Source organism: Psammomys obesus, unplaced genomic scaffold (genome assembly GCF_907164565.1).
Source record: "Psammomys obesus unplaced genomic scaffold, mPsaObe1.curated_primary_1811, whole genome shotgun sequence".
Classification (NCBI taxonomy): domain Eukaryota; kingdom Metazoa; phylum Chordata; class Mammalia; order Rodentia; family Muridae; genus Psammomys; species Psammomys obesus.
In genome coordinates, this window is record NW_026587032.1 from 354,892 (window position 1) to 376,542 (window position 21,651).

The following is a 21,651-nucleotide window of genomic DNA, read 5'->3' on the forward strand; positions in this document are numbered from 1 at the left end:
GCTCCAGCACTCCGGAGGCAGATAAATAAATGAAGAGCCATTAAAAATCAAAGTACTTACACCTTTAATCCCAATACTCAGGAAGCAGAGTCAGGTAGATTTGTGTGAGCTCATGGCTATCCTAGACTATACAGTGTTTCAGGGTGCCCCATAAAGAGACCTTGCCGCAAAAACCAACCAACCAACCAACCAACCAAAAACCCGCACAAAGAAAAAAAGTCACCACTACTTGGTAATAATAAGTGTTGGCGCCTGAAATGACGAAGGCTGTTTTGAGACATAGCTGCAGCTGTTTTTGTGTTCAGAGTATTCAGCTTCCATTTTGTTTATAAGGTGAAATTAAGTTAAAATTTTTTTCACAGGGAGGGGCATAGGAGAAGAAGAGGGAGGGAGGGTGAGATTGGGAGGGGATGGGGAGTGAGCTACAGCTGGGATCCAAAGTGAATAAACTCTAATTAATAAAAATAAAATTAAGTTAAAAAAATTTTTTTTTCACTCAGGAGCCAGTCTCGGTGTCAAAAGCCTGTAATCCCAGCACTAAGGAGACAGAGGCAGGTGGATCTCTGTGAGTTTGAGGCCAGCCTGGTCTGCATAGTGAGTCCAGGACAGCCAAGGCTGCACAGAGAAACATTGTCTCAAACACACACACACACACCAAAAAAACAAAACAAAAACCCCAAAAACCAAAAAAAAACAACTTTTTAAAACTTCTAACCTTGCTTCCTAGAAGTTTTAACTACTTCAGGTAACCTATACGGACAGACCTTGCCAGAGGGTAGAGCTGACTTCATATTTTGTCATAACTCATACTTTGATATCTATGTACTTGCTGTGGTTGCACTTGAGTCGCACTTTGGATGACCCTCACTTACCTAGAACCAATCAGCTGAAAGGTTAGCTGATAATACTTTTGTCTAGTTGGCTAAAAATGTAACATTGCTTTGTACAGCCTGCCAAAATGTGTTACTGCCCTCCCATGCCTTTTATTCGGTTTGGTCAATAAAAAGACTGCCCTGAGAGCAGGTAAATGTCACAGTTAGTCTTTACTGTGGTCCTGATCCATCAGCTCGGAAAAGGTGTTTACTAAACCATCAATATTTATCTGAGCCCGGTGTCTGAGTGGTTTTCGCAGCACTTCTTAGGCTGGAACAATAAGTCCTTTGTATTTATAAGCACTCCTAACGTTTTCTTCTAAAGAAGCAAAAAATGGAGTTGGGACAATTTGCCTTTCTAATTAACAACTGTTGGCCTCTACCTTGCTGCCCTGACTGCCTTGAGCAAAAGAGTGGTGAGTCTAAGAGCCAGCTGGACAACCTTGAGGCTGGTTAGTTTAGCTGCCACTTCCCAGAGACCTTGAGGAAATGATATAAGAGGATTGCCATGGCTCCTGAATGCACAGGACTATTTGAACCAGTTTGTATCAGAGTTATTACAACCAGGTGTCTGGATAAATAAAGTTCTATCAAGCTTTTGTTTTGTTTTTGAGGCAGGGCCTCACTACGTTGCCCTATCTTGGTCTCACTGTGTTGTCCTGGCTAGCTTGGAGCTGACTATGTATTTTTTGTTTTGTTTTGTTTGTTTTTGCGACAGGGTTTTTCTGTGTAGTCTTGGCTCTCCTGGAACTTGCTGTGTGGACTAGGCTGGCTTGGAACTCAGAGTCCACGCCCCACCCTACCTGCCTCTGCCTCCCAAATGCTGGGATTAAAGGCTTATGCCAACGCCAGGCTGACCTAGAACTGATAAGACATTCCACCTGCCTCGGTGGAATGATCCCCACTGCAGGGATCAAAGGCTTGCGGCTTATAGTGTCAGCAACTGGATCCTGGAAGGGGAAAAGAAAATACGAAAAAGTCTTCAACGGCTCCAGGTTCGTAACCAGCAGCATCAGGTCACCGCCGCCCAGGAGCTCAGGATTACTACTAGAATGATAATTTCCTTCCTCTGGGCCCTTCCTCTTTCCCTCTGGGCCCCGCCTCTCAGACCCAGAGTCTTTTCCTCCGGAATCTCACCACTAAACTCTGCTTCCCTAGGTGTCCGACAGGGATAGCCAAACCTCCGTGCTTGGATTGTCTTGTAACCCCGCCCCCATGACCAAGACCCCGCCCTCCCGGCAGGGAGGCTTCGTGACCCGGAAGTGGTCCCGGAGGCGGCGGCCGCGTGGTTCCACGAAGCCCCGGCTGCGCTGCTGTAGTTGCTAAGATGACCAAAGTAAAGGCCGTTCCCGAGGAGTCCGAGGCGCCGGCGGAGGGCTGCAGCGAGGAGCGCACGTACCAAGAGCTGCTGGTCAACCTGAACCCCATCGCACAGCCCCTGGCCTCCCGCCGCCTGACGCGCAAGCTCTACAAGTGTATCAAGAAGGGTGAGCCGGGCAGGCCGGCGGGCGCGGGGCGGGCGCGGGGCCGGCGCTCCGGGGCTCCTGGAGGTCTCGGTCACGCTTCTCTTTGCAGCCGTGAAGCGGAAGCAGATTCGTCGCGGGGTGAAGGAGGTTCAGAAGTTCGTCAACAAGGGCGAGAAAGGGTAAGACCCCCGTCTTTTCGCTGCTTTTCGAGGTTTTGGTTTTTTGTGTGTGTGTGTGTGTGTGTGCTATGTTTTGCGGTGCTAGGGATTGAACCCAGCGCATTGTGCATGGTGGACAGTTACTCTGCCTTTGGGTTTTTAATCGACTAAGAAGAAATTCCGTCTACCTAGGTGCTCAGTAAAGGTGAGGTTGACTCTGACCAGTTACGGCAGTCAACCCCCTTCACTCCCCACACCCACTTCACTTACAGGAGATCCCACCGAAAGACAGGGAAGAAAATAGAAACCCAACCCGCGTACACTAGAGCCCTGTTAGTTCACTCTGTAGATTGACTTCAGGTAACGTGCTGTAGAGAGACATTTTCCCAAGCAGGCCAAAGGAGAATGAGAGTTAGCCTCCGCAACATAGCTAGTTTAAGGCGATCATGGGCTATGAAAACATCTCAAAAACAAAACAAAAAACCCAAAGAGGATAGAATGGTAGCCAGGAGTGGCGGCTTAGGCCGTTAATCCCAACAGAGCCAGATCTCTTTAAGTTCCAGGACAGCCATGGCTAAGTAGAGAGACCTTGTCCCAAAACAACAAAAAAGGAAATAATAAAGGAACGCTAATTTCGTGGTGGCATCTTGAGAAGCGCAGGCTCTTGGTCAGAGTGGCTAACACCTCGGCTGCGGGCCTTGGTTTTTTGTCTTTTTGACTTATTTTTGTGTGTGAATGTTTTGCCTGAATGTATATGTTTGTTCAGCACTGGTGTCCTTGGAAGCCAGAAGGAGGCAAGGTGTCAGATCCCCTTGGACATGGTGGTCATGCACCACCATGGGGGTGCTAGGAATCGAATTTGGGTTGGGCCATCTCTCCAGTCCTCTTGGGTCCTTTAAAGGAACGGTAGGTTTTGTTTTTGTTCTCAGAACACAGTGAAACCTGAAAAGTGATAGTGAGGAAAGAATTAGAGGCAAGTCAGGTTTAGGGGGCTGCTGTAGCCCGGGTGAGGTGATGAGGCAAGACTTAGGTTGATGGATTTGAGGGGGGCTGGTTTCTTTTTTTTTTTTTAATTTATTTTATGTAAATTGGTGTTTTGCCTGCATGTATGTCTGTGACGGTGACAGATCCCCTGGAATTGGAGCTGCACACAGTTATGAGCTGTTATGTGGGTGCTGGGAATTGAGCCCAGGCCCTCAGGAAGAGCAGCCATACTGCTCTTAACTCTTAACTTGCTGAGCCATCTTTCTATGACTTCTAGATGCTAGTTTGGGCTGTAGTCTGTGAGTGTAGAAGTGAAAGAAAACCAGATTTGTGTGAAAACAAGTATGCTTTTAGGTAACTTTTAAGTATTTCAAATGTTTTTGTTTTTGTTGTTTTAAAGAAGCCTCTTTTTTTTTTTTTAATTAAATTTATTTATTTTACATATGAGTGCCCTGCTGCGTGTACACCTGCATGACAGAAGAGGCATCTGATCCCTTTATAGATAGTCTCTAGCCACCATGTGGATGCTGGGAATTGAACTCAGGACTTCTGGAAGAGTGGCCAGTGCTCTCTCTCCTGGTTTGTTTTTTGGTAGCCTTGGCTATCCTGGAGCTCACTCTGTAGACCAGGGCTGGTTTCTAACTCACAGAGATCCGCCTGCCTCTGCCTCCTGAGTGCTGGGATTAAAGGCCTGTACCACCACCACCCAGCTTCAAATGGTTCTTATTACATGTGTGTACACATGTGTATTCTGGTACATATATTTACAGCAGAGGACAACCTGTAAGTGTTGGTTCTCTTCCAGTTTGGTTTCCACAGATTGAACCCAGGTGAGGCTTGGCAGTGAGTGTCTTTACCTTCTGAGGCCTCTGGACTTGATAGGGAAAATGCCCTGGGCATGCTCTGCTTAGCTGTCCTACAGACAGATGGTTTGTTTTGGTAGTGCACATGGAGACTGGTAGCTTCAGGTAGCACCTGGCATGACTATGGGTCAGGGCAGCAAGGTGAAGGGACCACAAGGGAGGACAGCAAAGCAGCAGTGAGGACCAGCCCTGTTCCAAAGGGAATGGAGTATGAAGATATGGTTTTGTCTCCCGTCTTTAAAGAACATTCTGCTGGTGGATCTTCAAGACTTCTGGGTCTGGTACACCGACAGCCTACAGCCTCAGCTGAGGACTCTGGCAAACTTGCTCTTGGGACAGGGCCTGTTTAAAACCTTAGGTGTGACTCCTCGCAGTCTCTGAAGCTTTGCTTTCTGGCCCTCCCAGTAGGTATCATAAAAGGCAACCCTTGTTCTCGCGACCAGCCCTTCAGCACCACTCTGATTCCCTTGTCCCTGCCCCTACAATTTTGGGAGCCTCCTCATGGCACACAAGTCTGTGTTCAAGGTTGGATTACTGATTGTAAGGAAAGCGGAATTGGTGTTTCTTGGCATTCCTCCTCTACCTCATCTGTCCCAGCACTGCACCTACTGCTTGTCACATTTGGTGGCATTTATGTGCTGTCAAGCAGAGATCATGTCCCCAGAAGAATGCATTTGCCAATCACGACTTTACACCCCCTTCAGAAGTTGGAGGCTGGCATTAGCTGTGGGTCCTTGGGGCATCTTAGTCATCTCTGCCCTCACAGCTCTGCTGGAGGTAGCACAACTGCAAGGGAAGGAGGGAGCAAAGTAGAAATGATGGTGCTTCTCTCGTTGCAGGATCATGGTCTTGGCAGGAGACACGTTGCCAATTGAGGTGTACTGCCATCTTCCAGTTATGTGCGAGGACCAGAACCTGCCCTATGTCTACATCCCCTCCAAGACGGTGAGGCTCATACCCACCCACGCTGCCCCTCCCAGCCCTGAGGAGGTTATCTGAGGAAGTAACTCAAGTGTTAGAATTCTTAGGTCTAGCTGGCTTGTTTCTTTTCGAGATGGTATCTTCCTTATTCCACTAGGGTGGCCCCAAACTTTTCAGCTCAAGGAATTCTGCCACGACTTTCTATGTGGCTGGGGCTAAAGTGGCTGGCAGGTTTTCTTCCAGTAAGGTGGAAATCTTGTGTATGCCGCGAATTTAAACAGACTACATTTGACCATGCCTTGTAAACTCTTTAAGATGTGGCACCCATGATCATACTGTTAGGTGTGTGCTCAGAACAGTTTGAAGGACTGTCTTTGTCCTTACATAGCTAGGACCACGTCTGGAGTACAAGGTGTGCAGAAGGGTGTTAGGGACTTACAGAACACTGCCCTGCTTACAGGGGTACCCTTCTAAGCCATGTGGCAGTATTCAATATTGGCTTGGGAGACCATGGTTTGGAAGCTTAGTTTAAGTAATGTCAACCATCTGAACTGTTCTTAAATGTAACGTATGCCAATGGGATATGGCTGTGGAACAGATTATGCTGGTCACTTGGGACCCCTGTACCCAGCAGCTTTTTATCTTTTTGCTGTTTTGTTTTTCCAGACAGGGTTTTGCTTTGGCTTTCCTGGACTTGCTTTGTAGACCAGGCTGGCCTGAACTCAAGAGGATCCACCTGCCTCTACCTCCTGAGATCACAGCTTTTCTCCTCTTCTGTGCAGGACTTGGGTGCAGCTACAGGCTCCAAGCGTCCCACTTGCGTGATCATGGTGAAGCCCCATGAGGACTATCAGGAGGCCTATGACAAGTGCCTGGAGGAGGTGCAGGCTCTGCCTACGCCTTTGTGAGAGACTTGGGCTGCAACCCAGCCCCTGTTCCCAGAGCTGCTGGGCTGGCTGCAGGCAGCTGCCCACCTTAACAGCATCTCCACAATTTCCTGATGTGTGAATCTTCCCAGGCAGCTCCAACAGCTGTTCTTGAGGGTAGAGCCAGCATCTTTTCCATCATTGCTATCTCCTGTTGAGCTTAGATGAAGACAGTTCCAAGAATGTGGGGTAAAAGTAAATGCTAAGGCAAAAATGTGGCAAGTGTGGGGGTGTCTTTAAACTCCAGCTGCTGACAAGCCAAGAAGTTGGTAGGAGGAACAACAGCAGCCTTTCGGCACAGAGCTTCAAGAGTCCCAGCATACATGAGTCTCCAGTTCCCACTCCAGGACAGTTGGGGTCTTGGAGGCTAGGCAACAAGACCCAGACTGCGCCTCACAGAAGCCTGTGGCCCCTGTGTCAGGGAAGCCACCAAGTGCCTTGCATCTCTGATAGAATTAGTTACTGCCTATCCACGTGGTAAATTTTAAGTGGGAATATGAACTCTGAACATATCCTAGTTCTGGAGGCTGGAGAGGTGGTTCAGCAGTTAAGAGCACTGGCTGTTCTTTAGAAGACCTGGGTTCAGTTCCTAACACCCACTTCGTGGCTCATAACATGTGTGTAATTGCAGTTGCAAAAAAACTAAAGTCTTCTTCTGACCTCCATAGGGTACCAGGTAGGCACATGGTACAGATAAATATACATGCAGGCATAACACTCCTACACATAAATTAATTAAAAACAAAAACCCCGAGTCCTCCCACTTGACAAGACTTTGAAGCACTTTAAGCTTAAAGTTCTCTCCTGTAAAAAGCCCTATTCTGTAGTAAGAGGCATGTAGCTGTTGGTCAGTGAAACTCAAGTCTGGCCAGCAGTAAGGAGAAGGGCTGTGAATATATTTGCTCAAAGTTATAAAACAGCATTCAGTTCTAACGGGCTATTTACAGTGGAGAATGGATACATACAGCTAAGACTGTACAGTGGGAGGTGGCCATAGCTGGAATCCCCTGGTTTGAGGGAGTAGAAAGATGTCTGCTTTTGGTGGCCAAGGCCTTTGCTACTTAGTCAGAGCCAAGTGTAAACAGAAAGATAGCAGAACACAGCAGCTAGTCCCCTTACAGCCAAGGAAGCATAAGCTGGTTCACGGCCTTCCCTTGGCTTCTGCCTGGCAGCCTGGGCCTCTTGGTAGTGCTGGTCTGAGGGGCATCACGATCCACTGAAGCCAGTCCTTCTACCAAGGCAAGCCAAGGCCCATGGGTAGGTGACACCTTCCAGAAAGTTCCTTGGAATCAGAATATGATACGTTTCCCATCTGCTGGATTCTGTTCCATGGGACAGTAGGGACACTTCAGCCTGCAAGGAAAGGCAAAGCAAGATCATCTTAGGGCCAGCCAGGATAGCCAGGCCAGGATGCAGCCGAGTAGGGGGAACTTACTTTCCTCCATTGATGAGCTTGTTGAGTGCATCTCGGGAGATGACGTGGCCACAGATGAGCTTGATAGGGGGGTTGGAATCTGAGGTCTGCTGTCGCAGGATAGGGCATGCAAACACAGAGTGATACCAGCACTTCATGCCCAGCTCGATCTCAATCTGGGAAGGCCAGCAAAAGGCTGAGTTACACTTCCGGCCTGAGCCGCGTACCCCAGCACCTGCCTGAGGGTACCTCCCCAGCCTGGCCTTACCGGCAGCTCATCCTTGTGACTCCACACCCCAGTGCACTGCCTCTGTTCGATCACAGCTTTGATGTTCATCAGCACTGGCAGCGCCACACAGCCAGAAGCAAAGCTGAGGAACAGAGCAGAGGCTAACGCAGCTGGGATCACAGGGACCAGCACACTGTCCAAACAAGGACCGGTGGGCCAGAAGAATGTCAGATCCTCTGGAACTAGCTAATGAGAGCTGTGAGCCACCGAGAGGGTACTGGGAACCGAACTCCAGTCCTTAGCAAGAGCACCAAAATGCTAGACTCACGTACATTGCTAGGTATGTTCAACTCCATATTTGCTCTAACGCACCCCAAGATCTGAAAAGCCCCAGTAAGAAAAACAGGCAGTTGAAGTACTTGTCCAAAACAGTGGAAAGCCCCTGATACGGAACAGAGAACGGTTGAAGGGGTCAGAGCCTGCCTGCAGTTTAACCGGCTCTGTTGCTGGGGCACCAGGTAAGAGTGCCAACAAAGATCTCTCTAAAGGAGTTCTTTCTCGAGATGACTAGGGAGCAGGGAGCCCACTGGCTGGAACCTCAGGTGGTTACTGCAGTGCAGCCCTGCCCCAACAGACACTGTCTAGGGCCAGTGGTGACCTTGCTGGGAAATGCTGTTGTAACCTAACTCCACAGCCACAGCGTAGGCAAGTGCAGCCTCTTCTCTACACCACAGCTGTCTGCTGTGGTGGCTTGTGTTTCTTGGACCAGTCTAGGTGCTCTTTGTTTCTTTGACTCCCTGTAAGTTAGCTCGTGGCAAACCTCCATCTTCTTATCTGCTAACTGGGTAAGAGGGCTTCTAACTTGGGCCTGCTGTCAAGTGAGCAGAGACCACTGCAGTGCAGAGATGAAGCAGCAGCTCCGTGCAGGGAAGTGATGTCTTGGTGAGGTTCTTAGAGGGTGGTTGGATTACTGAGAGGGTAGTGTAGTTGCCCAAGGGGAGCATGCAGGAGAGGTGGGCCCTCGAACTGTAAAAACCAGCAGTGCAAAGGTCTCAAGGGAAGATGCCGAGCCAGCTTAGGTCTGTGAAAGCACATGGTAGAGCCGGCACAATTGTTTCCTTTCCTGCCTTTCCCCCTGTGCTGACCTCAGGAGGCTGGGTTGTACCTGACGCTGAGGGGGGACTCCACGGAAAGCCCCAGCAGGGCGCATGCATCCCGAGTGAAGGTCTCACAGATCTCGGCCCAGTGGCTGTTGTCTAAGAGGTGACAGTACGGTGACTTCTCCAAGCCCAGCCGCAGGTATACCAGGCTGCCCATCATCACCTGGATCTCTACAAGACAAGGGGACGGCAGTTCAGGCAAAGCAGAGACTCTGGGCCATACCCCAACGAGCCACAGAATCGCAAAGTCCTCCGCGGGGCAGGGGCATCTACAGGCTGTTCAGGTCTCCAGCGTTCTGACTGCATCACAAGCACACCTCTGCTTGGCACAGAACGTCTCCATTCACCAGCTCTAATCCTGCCCCTGATTTTTTTGAAACTGATCTCTGTAGACAAAGTTGACCTCAAACTGCATCCTGTGTACTAGGATTAAGTGTGCTGCCACTATGCCCAACTTCTCCCTTTTAACAGCAGATCCAGGTTTTAAAGCTTTAGGAGGCAGGAGGAGCTAAAACTGTTGCTTGCTGGTAGGGTGGGTTGGGTGGATGGTGGCTAAGTAGTAAAACAGTATTGATAAGTCATTCCACCCCCAGCACCACATACATAAATATCACTGCTTAGCTTTTTTTTTTTTGGGGGGGGGGTTCAAGATAGGGTTTCTCTGTGTAGCCCTGACTGTCCTAGACTGCCTTTGTATATCAGGCTGGCTTCCAACTCAGTGATCCACCTGCCTCTGCTTCCTGGGGTGCCTGGCTTTTTTTCTTTTTTGGTTTTGTTTGAAGACAGTTTCTCTGTGTAGCCGAACTGTGTGTCTGCCTTGTGGTCTTTAACTCTTGACTTGGGATCTTGCCACTGCATCATTGCCATGCTAGCCTAAACTCCAAATCTGAAGCTGTCTCCCTGCCTCAGTTATGCCTTGGCTTCGGACTTCACTTTAGAGGCAAACGAGGGTCAAAGGTTTCTGAACTGCTGGGAGCCATCTTTCTGGTAAAAGTGTGGGTACAAACACAAGCCACCTGACATGGCCATTGGCTGGAGCCTAACCACTACCCCCAGCACCCTGGGCACTTACCTCTCTGGTGCAGCCGAGCAAAGGGCTGGAAGTGCCTGGCATAGCTGAGGGCCTCCAGCTGCTTCTCGGGGCCTCCCGCTAAGAGGCGGATAAAGTGCAGCCGGTGCAGCTTGAACTCCAGTGAGCTGTTGAGTTCCATCAGGCGCTGCCTATGGGAGACAGCCCACCTGGGGAGAGAGCACAGTGTAGTGGAGTGGGTGATGGCTGCAGAGGGCCCTAACGGACAGTGTGACCCCTAACACATGGCTAGGATGAGTCAGGTATATCTAGGTGAGGTGACCGTGGGCAGGGCCCACTGTGGCTCCCTTACTCCAGTGCAGGTCCCAGGTCTTGCTCGTGCAGGGCTTCCAAGATCCGATTCAACTCCAAGAAGGGCTGCTTGAAGTCCAGGTCCACATTCAGTGTTGATTCCTGGGGAAGACGGAAGGCAGTGTCTCCAAAAGTCTGCCCATAATAACAATCAGCCAAAGGTCGGCTGGAGAAAGGCAAGGAACCGTGGTCTGCTAATATGAGCCCCTGTCTGTCCATCCTGCAGAGGCTGAGCACCAGCCACAGTGCACCCTTCCCTCTGCTGCACAGAGTCCCCAGGCCTGGCACTGAATGGCCTAGTGAGAGAATTTTTTAAAATAATTAATTTTATTTTATGTGTGAAGGTGTCAGATCCCTTGGAATTGGCGGTATAGACAGTTGTGAGCTGCTATGTGAGCTGCGAATTGAACCTGGGTCCTTTTGAAGAACAGACAGTGCTCTTAACCACTGAGCCATCTCTCCAGCCCTGGGAAAATAGTATTTTAATCTGGCTAATTACATTAAGGCAAAGACCCCTGTCCCTGGTGTGCTCAGCACTGAACTAGTGCTATTTGTCATTTTACTGACCCCTTAAAAAGGACAGCAGGCCCTGGCTCCACACCGCCATAGGCAACCAACTCTGAACAGGGATCAGTAACTTTTTATCAGATACAATTGGAGGGAGCTCCTGCTTTGTAGTAGGGACCAAGTTCCTTTTTAGCATAAATAGAAAGAATGTCAGTGATTAGGCCTCCAGGAGGGGCATGCATACTAAAATAGTCAAGAATATCCGGGACCAGATAGAAACGGGCAGAAAAATGCAATGGGCTGGACAGAGTGGTGGTGTGCACACCCATAATCCCAGGATTTAGGAGACTGAGGCAGGAGGCTAACAAGGAAGCTGGCCTGGGTTCCACAAGCAGGCCCATCTCAAACAGCAGGAGAGAGAGGCCCTGCACTCCGAGGCCAATGTTACCTGGCACAGCTCCTCAGCCACACTGAGCATGCCCTGCTGGTACAGGTGCTCCACAATGGCCATCTGCAGGATCTGCTGCTGCTTCTCACGGGAGTCCCACACAGCATCGGAGACCACGCCGCAGATCTCAGAGTCGAAGTTCTGAGAGAGAAGAGACAGTCTGTGACTCGGGCGCTCACACTCGTGTTCCTGCCACGCCAGCACACACAAGCTCTAGGTGTTTCCACCCCTCGACCCTGGGCCACCCACAGACTCACCCTGTCAATGGCTTTGCCCACCCGGGAGACACTGCTGTGAATATCCTTATGGTCTGAAGCCAGTTTCTGGACTGTGTCTTTGATTTTCCGACAGCACTGGGACATCACAAGGGAGAGGGTGGCTGAGAGAGGGGTCCCCTGGAGAGCTGTAGAGACAGCAGACTGTCAGGACAGAGGAGGCAAGTCCTGGGCAGCTTCCGAGGCAGCCAGTCTGCTTCCTCCTGCACGCCAGTGTGGTCGCCTGAAGACAGCCCTGCACACTGAGTTTAACACCTACCTCTAGCCTGTGACCAGCCAACCTTTTTTTGGATCTCACTGTGTAACTCTGTCTATCCTGGAACTCACCATGTAGACCAGGGTGGCTTCTAACTCACAGAGATCTTCTTGACTCTGACTCAAGAGTACTGAGCTTATGAGCCAATGTGGGACTTGGAAGTGGCCACATGGAACAAGCCACTGTGTGTGTTTGTTTACAATAAGTAAAAAAAAAAATAATTTAAGATTTTTAAGAACTTGATGGCGCACACCTTTAATCACGGCGCTTGGGAGGCTGAGGCAAGTGGATCTCTGAGTTCTAGCCAGCCTGGTTTACACAGTTCCAGGCCAGCCAGGGCTATGTAGAGATCCTGCCTCAAAATAGATAGATAGATAGATAGATAGATAGATAGATAGATAGATAGATAGACAGACAGATAGACAGACAGACAGACAGACATAAATACATGAATAAAATAATAAGAATTTATGTAGTTAGTTGCACGGGTGGAGAGGAGGACAAACAAAATACTTAGTTGCATGGGTGTGAGGGGAAGTCCATGACATGGGCAGCAATGCACACTGGAGCTCAGAAGACAACTTGCATGAGCGGATTCTCTCCTCCTACCATGTGGGTCCCAGGGATTAAACTCGGGTTGTCAAGCTCGGCAGCAGATGCCTTGTACTTGCTAAACCATCTCACTAGCCCACAAGCCAGCATCTTGGTGACTTCATTTTCTTAGCTGTAAAATTCTAGGTTGCTGTGAATACTAACTTGGTACCTGTGTGCTTTATTTCATCTTGAGTATTGGCTGTCCTGCAGGCTTCCTTGTGAACTGTCAGGTTAAACTCAAAAGTTACCCTGAACCCAGCAATTCTACTTCTAGGAGAAATGGAAACATGTCCACACAAAGCCAAATGTGTGAAACTCTTCCTAGCATTCTTTACGAGAGCACAGAGGTAACAAGCCAGTTCCCATCCACTGGGAACTGGGTAGAGAATATCACACATGCATACAACAGGATATTAGCAATAGCAGGTATGATGTGCTGATACATTGCAACAGAAACAAAATGTGGGAACATCACAGCCACCCCAAATAAATAAAAGTCAGTTGAAAATAAACTGGCAATGTTAGTAATTTCAGGTAAAATTAATTTCTGTTAGGTTTTCTGAACGAGCTGAGGCCTTTACCACCTTCAAGGAAGCCTAGAAAGGCACGACCAAGACTGCCTGGTCTGTAGCCTAGCTACATGGCCCCTGGGATGGTCACAAACCTGCACTGGCCAGCTCGGCCCTCAGCTGGCCCACGTAGTGCAGCAGCTCCTCCAGGCTCTGTTCGCAGTGCTGCCCATAGGTCAGGAACTTGTGCAGGACCTTATCCAGCTCCCTCTCCACACACGCACACTGTTCCATGGCGGCCTCTGCCTAGTGACAACAACGGGGTCAGGCCAATGTGCATTTGCTGGGGGGCTCCGACAGCACTTCTTCAGCTCGCCCTCACCCCTCCTGAATGATACATCAGTGCCCTGCTACACAACGTGCTTCCCAGCCACGATCAATGAGATGGCAGACAGCAGCTGGCCTAAGGACAGAGTTGTTTTCAACTATAGTAAGAAAAATTACTGTCAGCTGGGCATGGCAACACACACCTTTTATCCCAGCACTCCGGAGGAAGAGGCAGGTGGATTTCTGAGTTTGGGGCCGGCCTGATCTACAAATTGAGTTCCAGGACAGCTAGGGCTGTTACACAGAGAAACTCTTGTCTTAAAAACAAAGACAAAACAAAATTACTGTCTTAAACTTTTTGCTTTGTCATCCTTGTTCAGCCCCCGAAATACACATCTTTTAAAAGATGTATAACTTCTGTGTGTGTGTGGGTGGGTGCCGGAGGAAGTCAGAGGTGGGATCCTGATCACTAGGCAGTGGTGGCACACACTTTTAATTCCAGCACTTGGAAGGCAAAAGCAGGTGAATCTCCATGAGCTGTAGGCCAGCCTGGTCTGTGCAAGTTCCAGGACACCCAGGGCTACACAGAGAATCCCTGTCTCAAAACCCTCCTCACTGCAAAAGAAGTAGGCTTCGGGTATCTTGGAACTGGAGAGCTGCTCCATATGGGTTCTGGAAACCAACTGGTCCTCTGCAGGAGCAGCAAGACCCCATGACTACTGAGCCATCCCTCCAGGCATCCCTTTGTAATGCACAGAGCAACCTTGAGCATCATCCCCAAGAAAGCTGTCCACTTCCTTTTAGACTGGGTCTCTCACTGGCTTGGAGCTCACCAGTTGGATCAGGCCGGCCAGCCAGTGAGCCCCAGAGATCCTCCGGACAGCTCCCGGTGCTGATTACAAGCAGGAACCACCACATCCAGCATTGCTTTACGAGTATTGGAAGTGTATAGGTGTTTTGCTTCATGGATGTATGTGAACCACGTTTACGCAATGCCTGCAGAAGCCAGAGGACACTGGATCCCTTTTCAGGCAGTATGAGCCACCCTGTGGATGCTGGGAAATCAAACCTGGGCCTTCTGAGTACACCAGTGCTCTTAGCTGCTCAGAGGTTAAGAGCATTGGTTATATATCCAAAGGTCCTGAGTTCAACTCCCAGCAACCCCATGGTGGCTCATAACCATCTATAATGAGATTTGGTGCCCTTTTCTGGCCTGCAGGCATACATGCAGGAGAATACTGTATAAATAATAAAAAAATAAAATATTTAAAAGCAAAACAAGAAGGATTCTGGGTGTCATACTCAGGTCCTTACAGGACACATGCTTCAGAGACTGAGCCTCTGACAAACCCTCAGTTCTTAATCACAAGACTGGCCTCGCTAGTTCCTCAGCAGAGCATATGAAAGAAAAACCTAGGCTCCTGGTTGCATGTATTTTCATATATTCACTATGGCCACCTTCTCTTGCAGTTGGTGGAACTGGTTTTTCATGTACTGCAGGGAGATAAGCCATGAGGACAGTCCTTGAATAGGTGTTAATTTCAAGTGCAGCTTTGGGAATAACTGCCCATTGTGGGGGCTGTTTGGGCCTCCCCATCACTTAGTTAATGACTTCTTATGTCTGGACAGCCAGAACCCTTGCTCTCACCACGCCAGGCCCCGGAACCTCCCTGGTTGAGTCCTCCAGCCCAACTCCTCAGTTGTCATAGGTGGCTGGCCCAAGCCTCACCTGCCTGGCTCCCTCACCCTTCTCTCTGTACCCTTAGTTCTGATCACTGAGTGATGATGACTGAGGGCCTGTCTCCCTGCCACACCAGAATGCTCTCTTGCTCTACTGTGCCATGTGTGATATTTATGTGTGATGTGCATGCAAGTGTCTGAGTACAGGTACATTTGTGCATGCCACAGTGTGGGCATGGAGGTCAGAAGGTAGCCTTGCATAGGTTCTCACATTCCACCTTTTTTGTTGTTCACTGCTGCCTATTCCAGGCTAGCTGGCTTGGGAGCCTCCAGCAATTGTCCTGTCTCAATGAAAGAATGAGACGCTGGGATTAGTTATCCCCTACCATGCCTGGCTTCCTGTGAGTTCTGGGAATTCTCAGGTCCTTATGCTTGTCTAGCAACACTGAGCCAGCACCCAGCTCACAGCTGACACCTTACTCCACCTCCTCCTTACTGCAGGCTTTCTCCTAACCCTCTCCCCTTTGCAGCCCCCTTTTTTGAGTAGCCTGCAACGTGGAGTACACAGATAATCCTCAGAATGGCAGCAACAGATCTTCTGCACCCACACAGGACTAGAAATAAGAGGACTGAGTTATGTGTCCCTCTAAAGGGGTCGATGAAGCCAGCTATCTCTCAAAAGTGACATCACAAGAAGCCGATGTCCATAGTGACCCTGGGCTCTACCCACTTCCTCCACTCTCCTAGTCCACAAGTACCACCCATCTTGGCTTTCCCCTCTCAGCCATTATCTCTCTCCCAAATGGGGAACAAATGACAGGGAAATAGTGCTGGGCGTTGGCTGATACTATCTTCCACAATAAAATCTGTGATCACACCATCCACAGATTGATCTCCCCCAAACCCAAACTCTACAGTCATAAGATATGATGGGTAAAATGTAATAGGGGCTCACGTTTAAAATGATATAATTATTTTGCTTGGTAAAAACTAACATTCCCCAGAGGCTCCTTATGTGTTCCAATGACTTCAACCCATTAACTCATTCACTTTTCTCACAACACTATGACGTAGGTATGGTTATTAGACCCACTTTGCAGCTGAGAAAATGAGACAGGGAAAGATAAAATAAACGCCCCAAGGCCACACAGCTAGCAGTGGAGGAGTGAGAACAGAAGGAAGCTTGCTATCTGGTTCTTGGCTGAGGCCCTCTCCTTAAGAACTTTGCACAACAGGATGGGCAAAGCAGGCCGCTTCCCAGCAAGAAAGAAAGTGGTGTGTGAGTACACGGCTGGGATGAACTCTGTAGGGTCTGTCAGTTACGACAACAAACAGGAGCGCAAACCGCCAGCTGGGCAAGATGGCAAGAAAGAGTGGCCGCCAAGAGGGTCTGGATACCAGAGCCACAATTTATCAAAGATTACTGTGGCTCAAGGACAGGACCTCATCATGGCCAAAATGTCTGGCCCTGTCAGATACCAACTGATATTAGGACTATCAGAGGGAAACCCTGAAACCATGAAAAAAGCAGAGGACGAGCCAGGCAAATGGCTCAGTGGGTAAGATGCTTGCCACCCAGACTGGTGACCTGAATATGATCCCCAGAATCACAGGTGGAAGGAGCCCACAAAGCTGTCCTCTATCTGCTAAATGCAGCACTCAGGCCACATTCATGGCATTCAGGCCTGCTCCCCAAAAGAATTAAATATGTAATTTTTAAGGCTGAGAAAAGCCAGGTGTGGTACATACCTTTCAGTTTAGTGATTGGGAGGAAGAGGCAGACCAACCACTGTCAGTTGTTGGCCAGGTTGAGCCACGTAGTAAGGAGTGCACCCTGCTCCCTACCAACAACAAAACAAGGAAAGAAAGAAGAAAAAAGGCTACATGTCCAATAGACAATGTTTTGTCCTGCTCTTTAAAAATGTATTTATAGCCGGGTGTGGTGGCACACTCAGGGAGGCAGAGGCAGGCAGCTGGAGGCCAGCCTGGTCTACAAAGCAGAGTCCAAGACAGCCAAGGCTACACAGAGAAACCCTGTCTCAAAAAGTAAAAAAGAAAAAAAAAAGTATTTATTACTGTGCCTTACTGGTGACGGGAGGGGGGGCCCCACATATGCCATGTTCAGAGGACAACTTTGTGAAGTCAGTTCTCTCTTTCCGTGCCGGTTCCTGAGATGGAACCCAGGTCACCAGGACTATGTAGCAAGTGCAAGTGCCTTTACCCACCAAGACATCTTTTTTTTTTTTTTTTTAAGATTTATTTATTTATTATACAGAGTTCTGCCTGCACATGTACCTAAACAGCAGAAGGCGGCACCAGATTTTATTATAGATGGTTATGAGCCACCATGTAGTTGCTGGGAATTGAACTCAGGACGTTTGGAGGAACAGACAGTGTTCTTAACCTCTGAGCCATCTCTCCAGCACGCCCCTCCCCACATCTTCCCCCCCCCCCCCCAGACATCTTGCTGATTCTTTGTTGTTATTTTGAAATAGGGCCTCATGTAGTTCATGCTGGACTTAATGTCAGGCATGCACCCCACCAACTGAGCTGCACCTTGAGTCCATTCAGAGATCGGCCTGCCTCTGCCTTCCAAGCATTGGGACTAAAGGTGCACCACCGTCACCCAGCTCCAGCCTCATCTTTTTGGTGTTTGAGACAAGATCTCCCTAAATTGACCAGAATGGCCTTCAGCTCACTGTTTCTCAGACTGACCTTAAATTTGAAATCCTCATGCATTTGTAAGACCTGGGGTCTCACAGCTCAGGAGTTCAAGATCATGCCCTTCCCAGGAACTCCCACAGACCACAGTTCGATGCAAAAGCAAGAGGTTCTTTTTTATTCCAATAGCAATAGGGTCGCCCCTCCAAAGGCAGGAGATGACCCCGAGCATGCAAAGCACAGGGTTTTTATACTTAAAAATCTGGCCACTTTTGCTCTATACATTGATTGGTCAGCAAGAATAGCATGAAGATAGTTTACAGCTAGTTGTTTGCAGTTTTTGGCGGTTTGTGAGTTTTCTCAAAACAATTCACCCTGCCCTTATTATTTTAAAAACTATCTCGGAGCAGTTCATCCTGCCCTTTGAGAGCTATCTGCCTCTGGCTTCAATTCCAGGCTATCTCGGAGCAGTTCATCCTACCGTTCCAGAGCTATGTGCCTCTGGTTTTAATTCAAGGATGGGAATAGTCACAGCTGTTTTTCTTTTACAGTTGTTTTCATTCTCGGGTGGGCTCTCACATTCAGCTTCCCAAGTAGCTGGGATTATATGCCTACCAAGAATGACATTAATTTTTAATCAATGTATTGATTTTTCAGGGCCAGGACCACACACATGCTGGGCAAATGCTAAACCACTGAGCTACACCCAAAGCCCTTGCTTCTGAGTTTTTTATTTCCTTACACTCACTTCACAAGCACCCTCTGCAAGACCGAAGTTAATCCTTACCTCCCAAAAGGTCACCAGTTACCTCTCTGAAAACCAGGCTGACCTGGAATTCACAAAGATTCACCTGCTGGATTTGTGTGCTACGGCCCCTAGTTAAATCCACCTTTTCCCATGGGTCCTAGGGATCCAGCTCAGGCTTTTACTCACAGAGCTATTTCCCTTGTGCAGCCTTCTTGTCTGCATCACAGACCTGGTGTGTCAGTCCCACACACTTCTGAATCCTTCTGACTGATTGCTTACGTGTGTGTCCCAGGCTAGACTACCAGCTAAGCAAAGCCTGGAGACTGGTTTCATCCTCTCCCTCCCTGCAGGGCCTGGGCCACCACAGAGCTGAGTAAACCCTGATCAAACAGTACCTCCATTTCCTAGCCTTTGGAAGACCTGAATCAAAATCTCCCGGTGGGTAGAAAAAGATAGGAAGAAAATGTTACAAGGTTCTCACTACAGGAGCTGGAGAGATGGCTCAGTGCTTAGGAGCACTTGTTCTTGGGGATAACCCAGATTCGGTTCTCAGCACCCACATGGCAGCCAACAACCTCCTGTAACTCCAATTCCAGAGACCCTGAAGCCCTCTTCAGACACTGCGTTCAGGTGGTGCCCAGACACACAAGAAGGCAAAACATAGCCATACACCTAAAAAAAAAAAAAAAAAAAAAAAAAATCTGTTGGGTGTGGTGGCTCACATTTTTAACCCCACCACTCAGGAGGTAGAGGCAGTCAGATCTCTGTGAGTTCAAGCCAGCCTGGTCTACACAGTGAATTCCAGGACAGCCAAGGCTATGTAGAGAAATACTACCTCAAAAATTAATTAAGTAATTAATTAATTAAACCTGAGGTTGGGTGTGGCGTGTGGCGGTGCATAATTTTAATCCCCCCTAGCTCCAGGGAGGCAGAGGCAGGTGCATATTTGTGAGTTTGTGGCCAGCCTGGTCTACTTAGGAAGCTCCAGGCCTGCCTGGGCTATAGGAGACCCTGTCTCACAGACGACAACAAAACAAACAAAAGGAAAACAAAAGCTCTATCCAAACAAACTCCCCTTGTTATCACTCATTCCCACCACTTTCCCCCTCACTTGCCACACTCTACCTCCACTGGCCTTTCTGTTTCCAGGGTCCATCCAGTTCCATCTGCTTCCACCGTCTGCCCAGAACACTCTCCTCACATCTCCCCAGAGATGTCTCCTTATTTAGGTCTCGGACATAAGTGTCATCTTTCCCAACCACAACACAATGCCCTGTACTCTTACCTTCAAACAAATCATATCCCTATTGACATTAGAAAGTTTCACATCGTAACCTCTTCACCTAAAACTGAAAGGGCAGGAAAGCCCGCCGTTTCCCTAAGGGGATGCTACGACCCCGACTTCACCCGCATTATAATGCAAAAGACTGGCAAACTCCTATCCATCCTTCCAAAGACCATCCTGCAGTGTCCTGCCGGGGCCCCCACCGCCCGCAGCTGGTTACCTCTGTGCCAGTCAGGTGCACTAAGATGGGACGTCTGAGTCCGGGCGACTCCTCCAGCCCTTGGAGGGTGTGGCCGACGACTGCTCCAGGCTTTGATCGGGGCGCCCCGCACCCCGGGACCCGGAGCCCGCAGGCTGTCACCTAGTCCAGCAGCCCAGCCGGCTTCCGGCGCCGCTGTCATCGGAACCGGAAGGCGCGGCGGTTGCCCCTCGGGTGGGTCCGGGCTCGCCCATGCGCGGTGTCGCTGAGCGTGGGGAGACCGGCCGTCTCACCCACGGCTTTGCGAGGAATGCCGAATGGAATCGCTCGGCTCGCAGGAATCAGGAGGCGATCAGCGCCTGCGCAGTGCCGGGACCCTTCGTCCCAGCGATTCGGAGCGAACCTCGGTTTCCGCGGGCCAGAACCAGCGGAGGATGGTCCTGGGTTTCTACCGGAAGTTTTAGCCGGCGCACCTGCCGAACCCGAGCCCTCAACCGCAAGCCCTATCTTCCTAAGTCTCAAAAGTCGAGGCTGGGCTAAGGGGAGCTGAGGCCGGAGGAGCGCCGCGAGTTCCAGGCCAGGCTAGACTAGACTACAGAGTGAGACTGTCTCAGAAAATAAACAAAGCTGAGCACATATAATCTTATAATTATATGAAGATCGGACGTTCAAGGGTACATAGTGAGTTAGGGTCAGCCTGAGCTACTTGAGACTTTGTCTTTTTCGTTTGTTTGTTTTGAGACCTTGTCTTAAAAAAAAAAAAAAAAAAAAAAAAAGCACCAGGCATTGCTCAGCGGTGGAGAGTGCACGCGCATGTCCCTTGTCCCATCCGGAAAAATACAAATGTTATATGTACGTAGCCTAATGATTAAGGCTCAGGCCTGTAACTGCAAGATTCCTGTAGAGTGAGGATTCCTGGGCTTGCCTGCCGCCTAAGGCAGCTGAAAAGCAGAGCTCCAGGAGCAAAGAGAGACCATATCTCAAAACAATAAGGTGGAGTGATAGAGTGAGACACCCGAAACCCTTTTCTGGCCTTTTCACACTTGCCCAGCAAGCACACCCACGTACACACATTCACGTCTCTCACACACACAATTTTAAGAGCTGTTTTTGTCCTTGCCCGTCACCTAACCCTACACTTCCACAGGCCCTGGCCCCGCTGCTCTCTTTGGTAAGGGGGGGGGGGGGGAAAATGGAAGGAACAGGTGTTGCGTATCTGCCCTAATTAAAAAGGGTGAAGGAGCCATGCATGGTGGTGCACGCCTGTAATCACAGCAGTCTGGGAGGCAGAGGCTGGTGGATCTCTGTGAGTTCAAGGCCAGCCTGATCTACAAAGTGAGTCCAGGACAGCCAGGACTACACAGAGAAACTCTGTCTCGAAAAACAAAACAGAACAAAAAAAGGTGAAGGAGCCGGGCGTAGTGGCACCCACTTTTAATCCCAGCAATGGGGAGGCAGAGTCAGGCAGATCTGTGAGTCTGAGAAAAGTATTCTTCAGTATCTCAGACTGGCTTTAAACTCCGTGTGTCATGGAGGATAATCTCTCCACCTTCTGTATAATGGGATTACAGGAATGCACCACTACCTCCACCCAGGGTCCGTCCTCTAGCCCCTCTTGCCTTGGGGCAGAGTAAAGAAGACTTTTTCTCAGATCTGAGTAAGACAAGGAAGACGAAGGCTTCTTTCCTGACAAGCAGCTTTTTTTTTTTTTTTAAAGTCAGGGTTTCCTCTGTGTAGCCCTGGCTGTGCTGGAACTGGCTCTGTAGATTATGCTGGAACTCAAAGAAC

The 21,651-nt window shown here is 49.3% G+C and overlaps 2 protein-coding genes across 4 annotated transcripts; one reads left to right on the forward strand and one right to left on the reverse strand.

The window, feature by feature from the left end:
• Nucleotides 1–2,119: 2,119 nt before the first annotated feature.
• On the forward strand, nt 2,120–6,406 carry Nhp2 (NHP2 ribonucleoprotein). Of its 2 annotated transcripts, none has more exons than XM_055602828.1 (4): nt 2,120–2,359; nt 2,448–2,517; nt 5,183–5,288; nt 6,047–6,406. In XM_055602828.1, the coding sequence occupies exons 1-4, from the start codon at nt 2,200–2,202 to the stop codon at nt 6,170–6,172; spliced, it is 462 nt and encodes a 153-aa protein (XP_055458803.1). In that variant the 5' UTR covers nt 2,120–2,199; the 3' UTR covers nt 6,173–6,406. The 2 variants fall into 2 exon arrangements, with proteins under 2 accessions (XP_055458803.1, XP_055458804.1); XM_055602829.1 differs by lacking the exon at nt 6,047–6,406 and adding an exon at nt 5,931–6,026.
• A 659-nt stretch (nt 6,407–7,065) lies between these two features.
• On the reverse strand, nt 7,066–20,072 carry Rmnd5b (required for meiotic nuclear division 5 homolog B). Of its 2 annotated transcripts, none has more exons than XM_055602826.1 (10): nt 19,885–20,072; nt 13,119–13,265; nt 11,587–11,732; nt 11,330–11,470; nt 10,376–10,476; nt 10,066–10,232; nt 8,999–9,164; nt 7,873–7,975; nt 7,626–7,780; nt 7,066–7,543 (listed from the first exon to the last, which is right to left on the reverse strand). In XM_055602826.1, exons 1-10 carry the CDS (start codon nt 20,063–20,065, stop codon nt 7,480–7,482), a joined length of 1,371 nt encoding a protein of 456 aa, XP_055458801.1. In that variant the 5' UTR covers nt 20,066–20,072; the 3' UTR covers nt 7,066–7,479. The 2 variants fall into 2 exon arrangements, with proteins under 2 accessions (XP_055458801.1, XP_055458802.1); XM_055602827.1 differs by having other exon boundaries at nt 13,119–13,269; nt 19,885–19,957.
• Between the last annotated feature and the right edge of the window lie 1,579 nt (nt 20,073–21,651).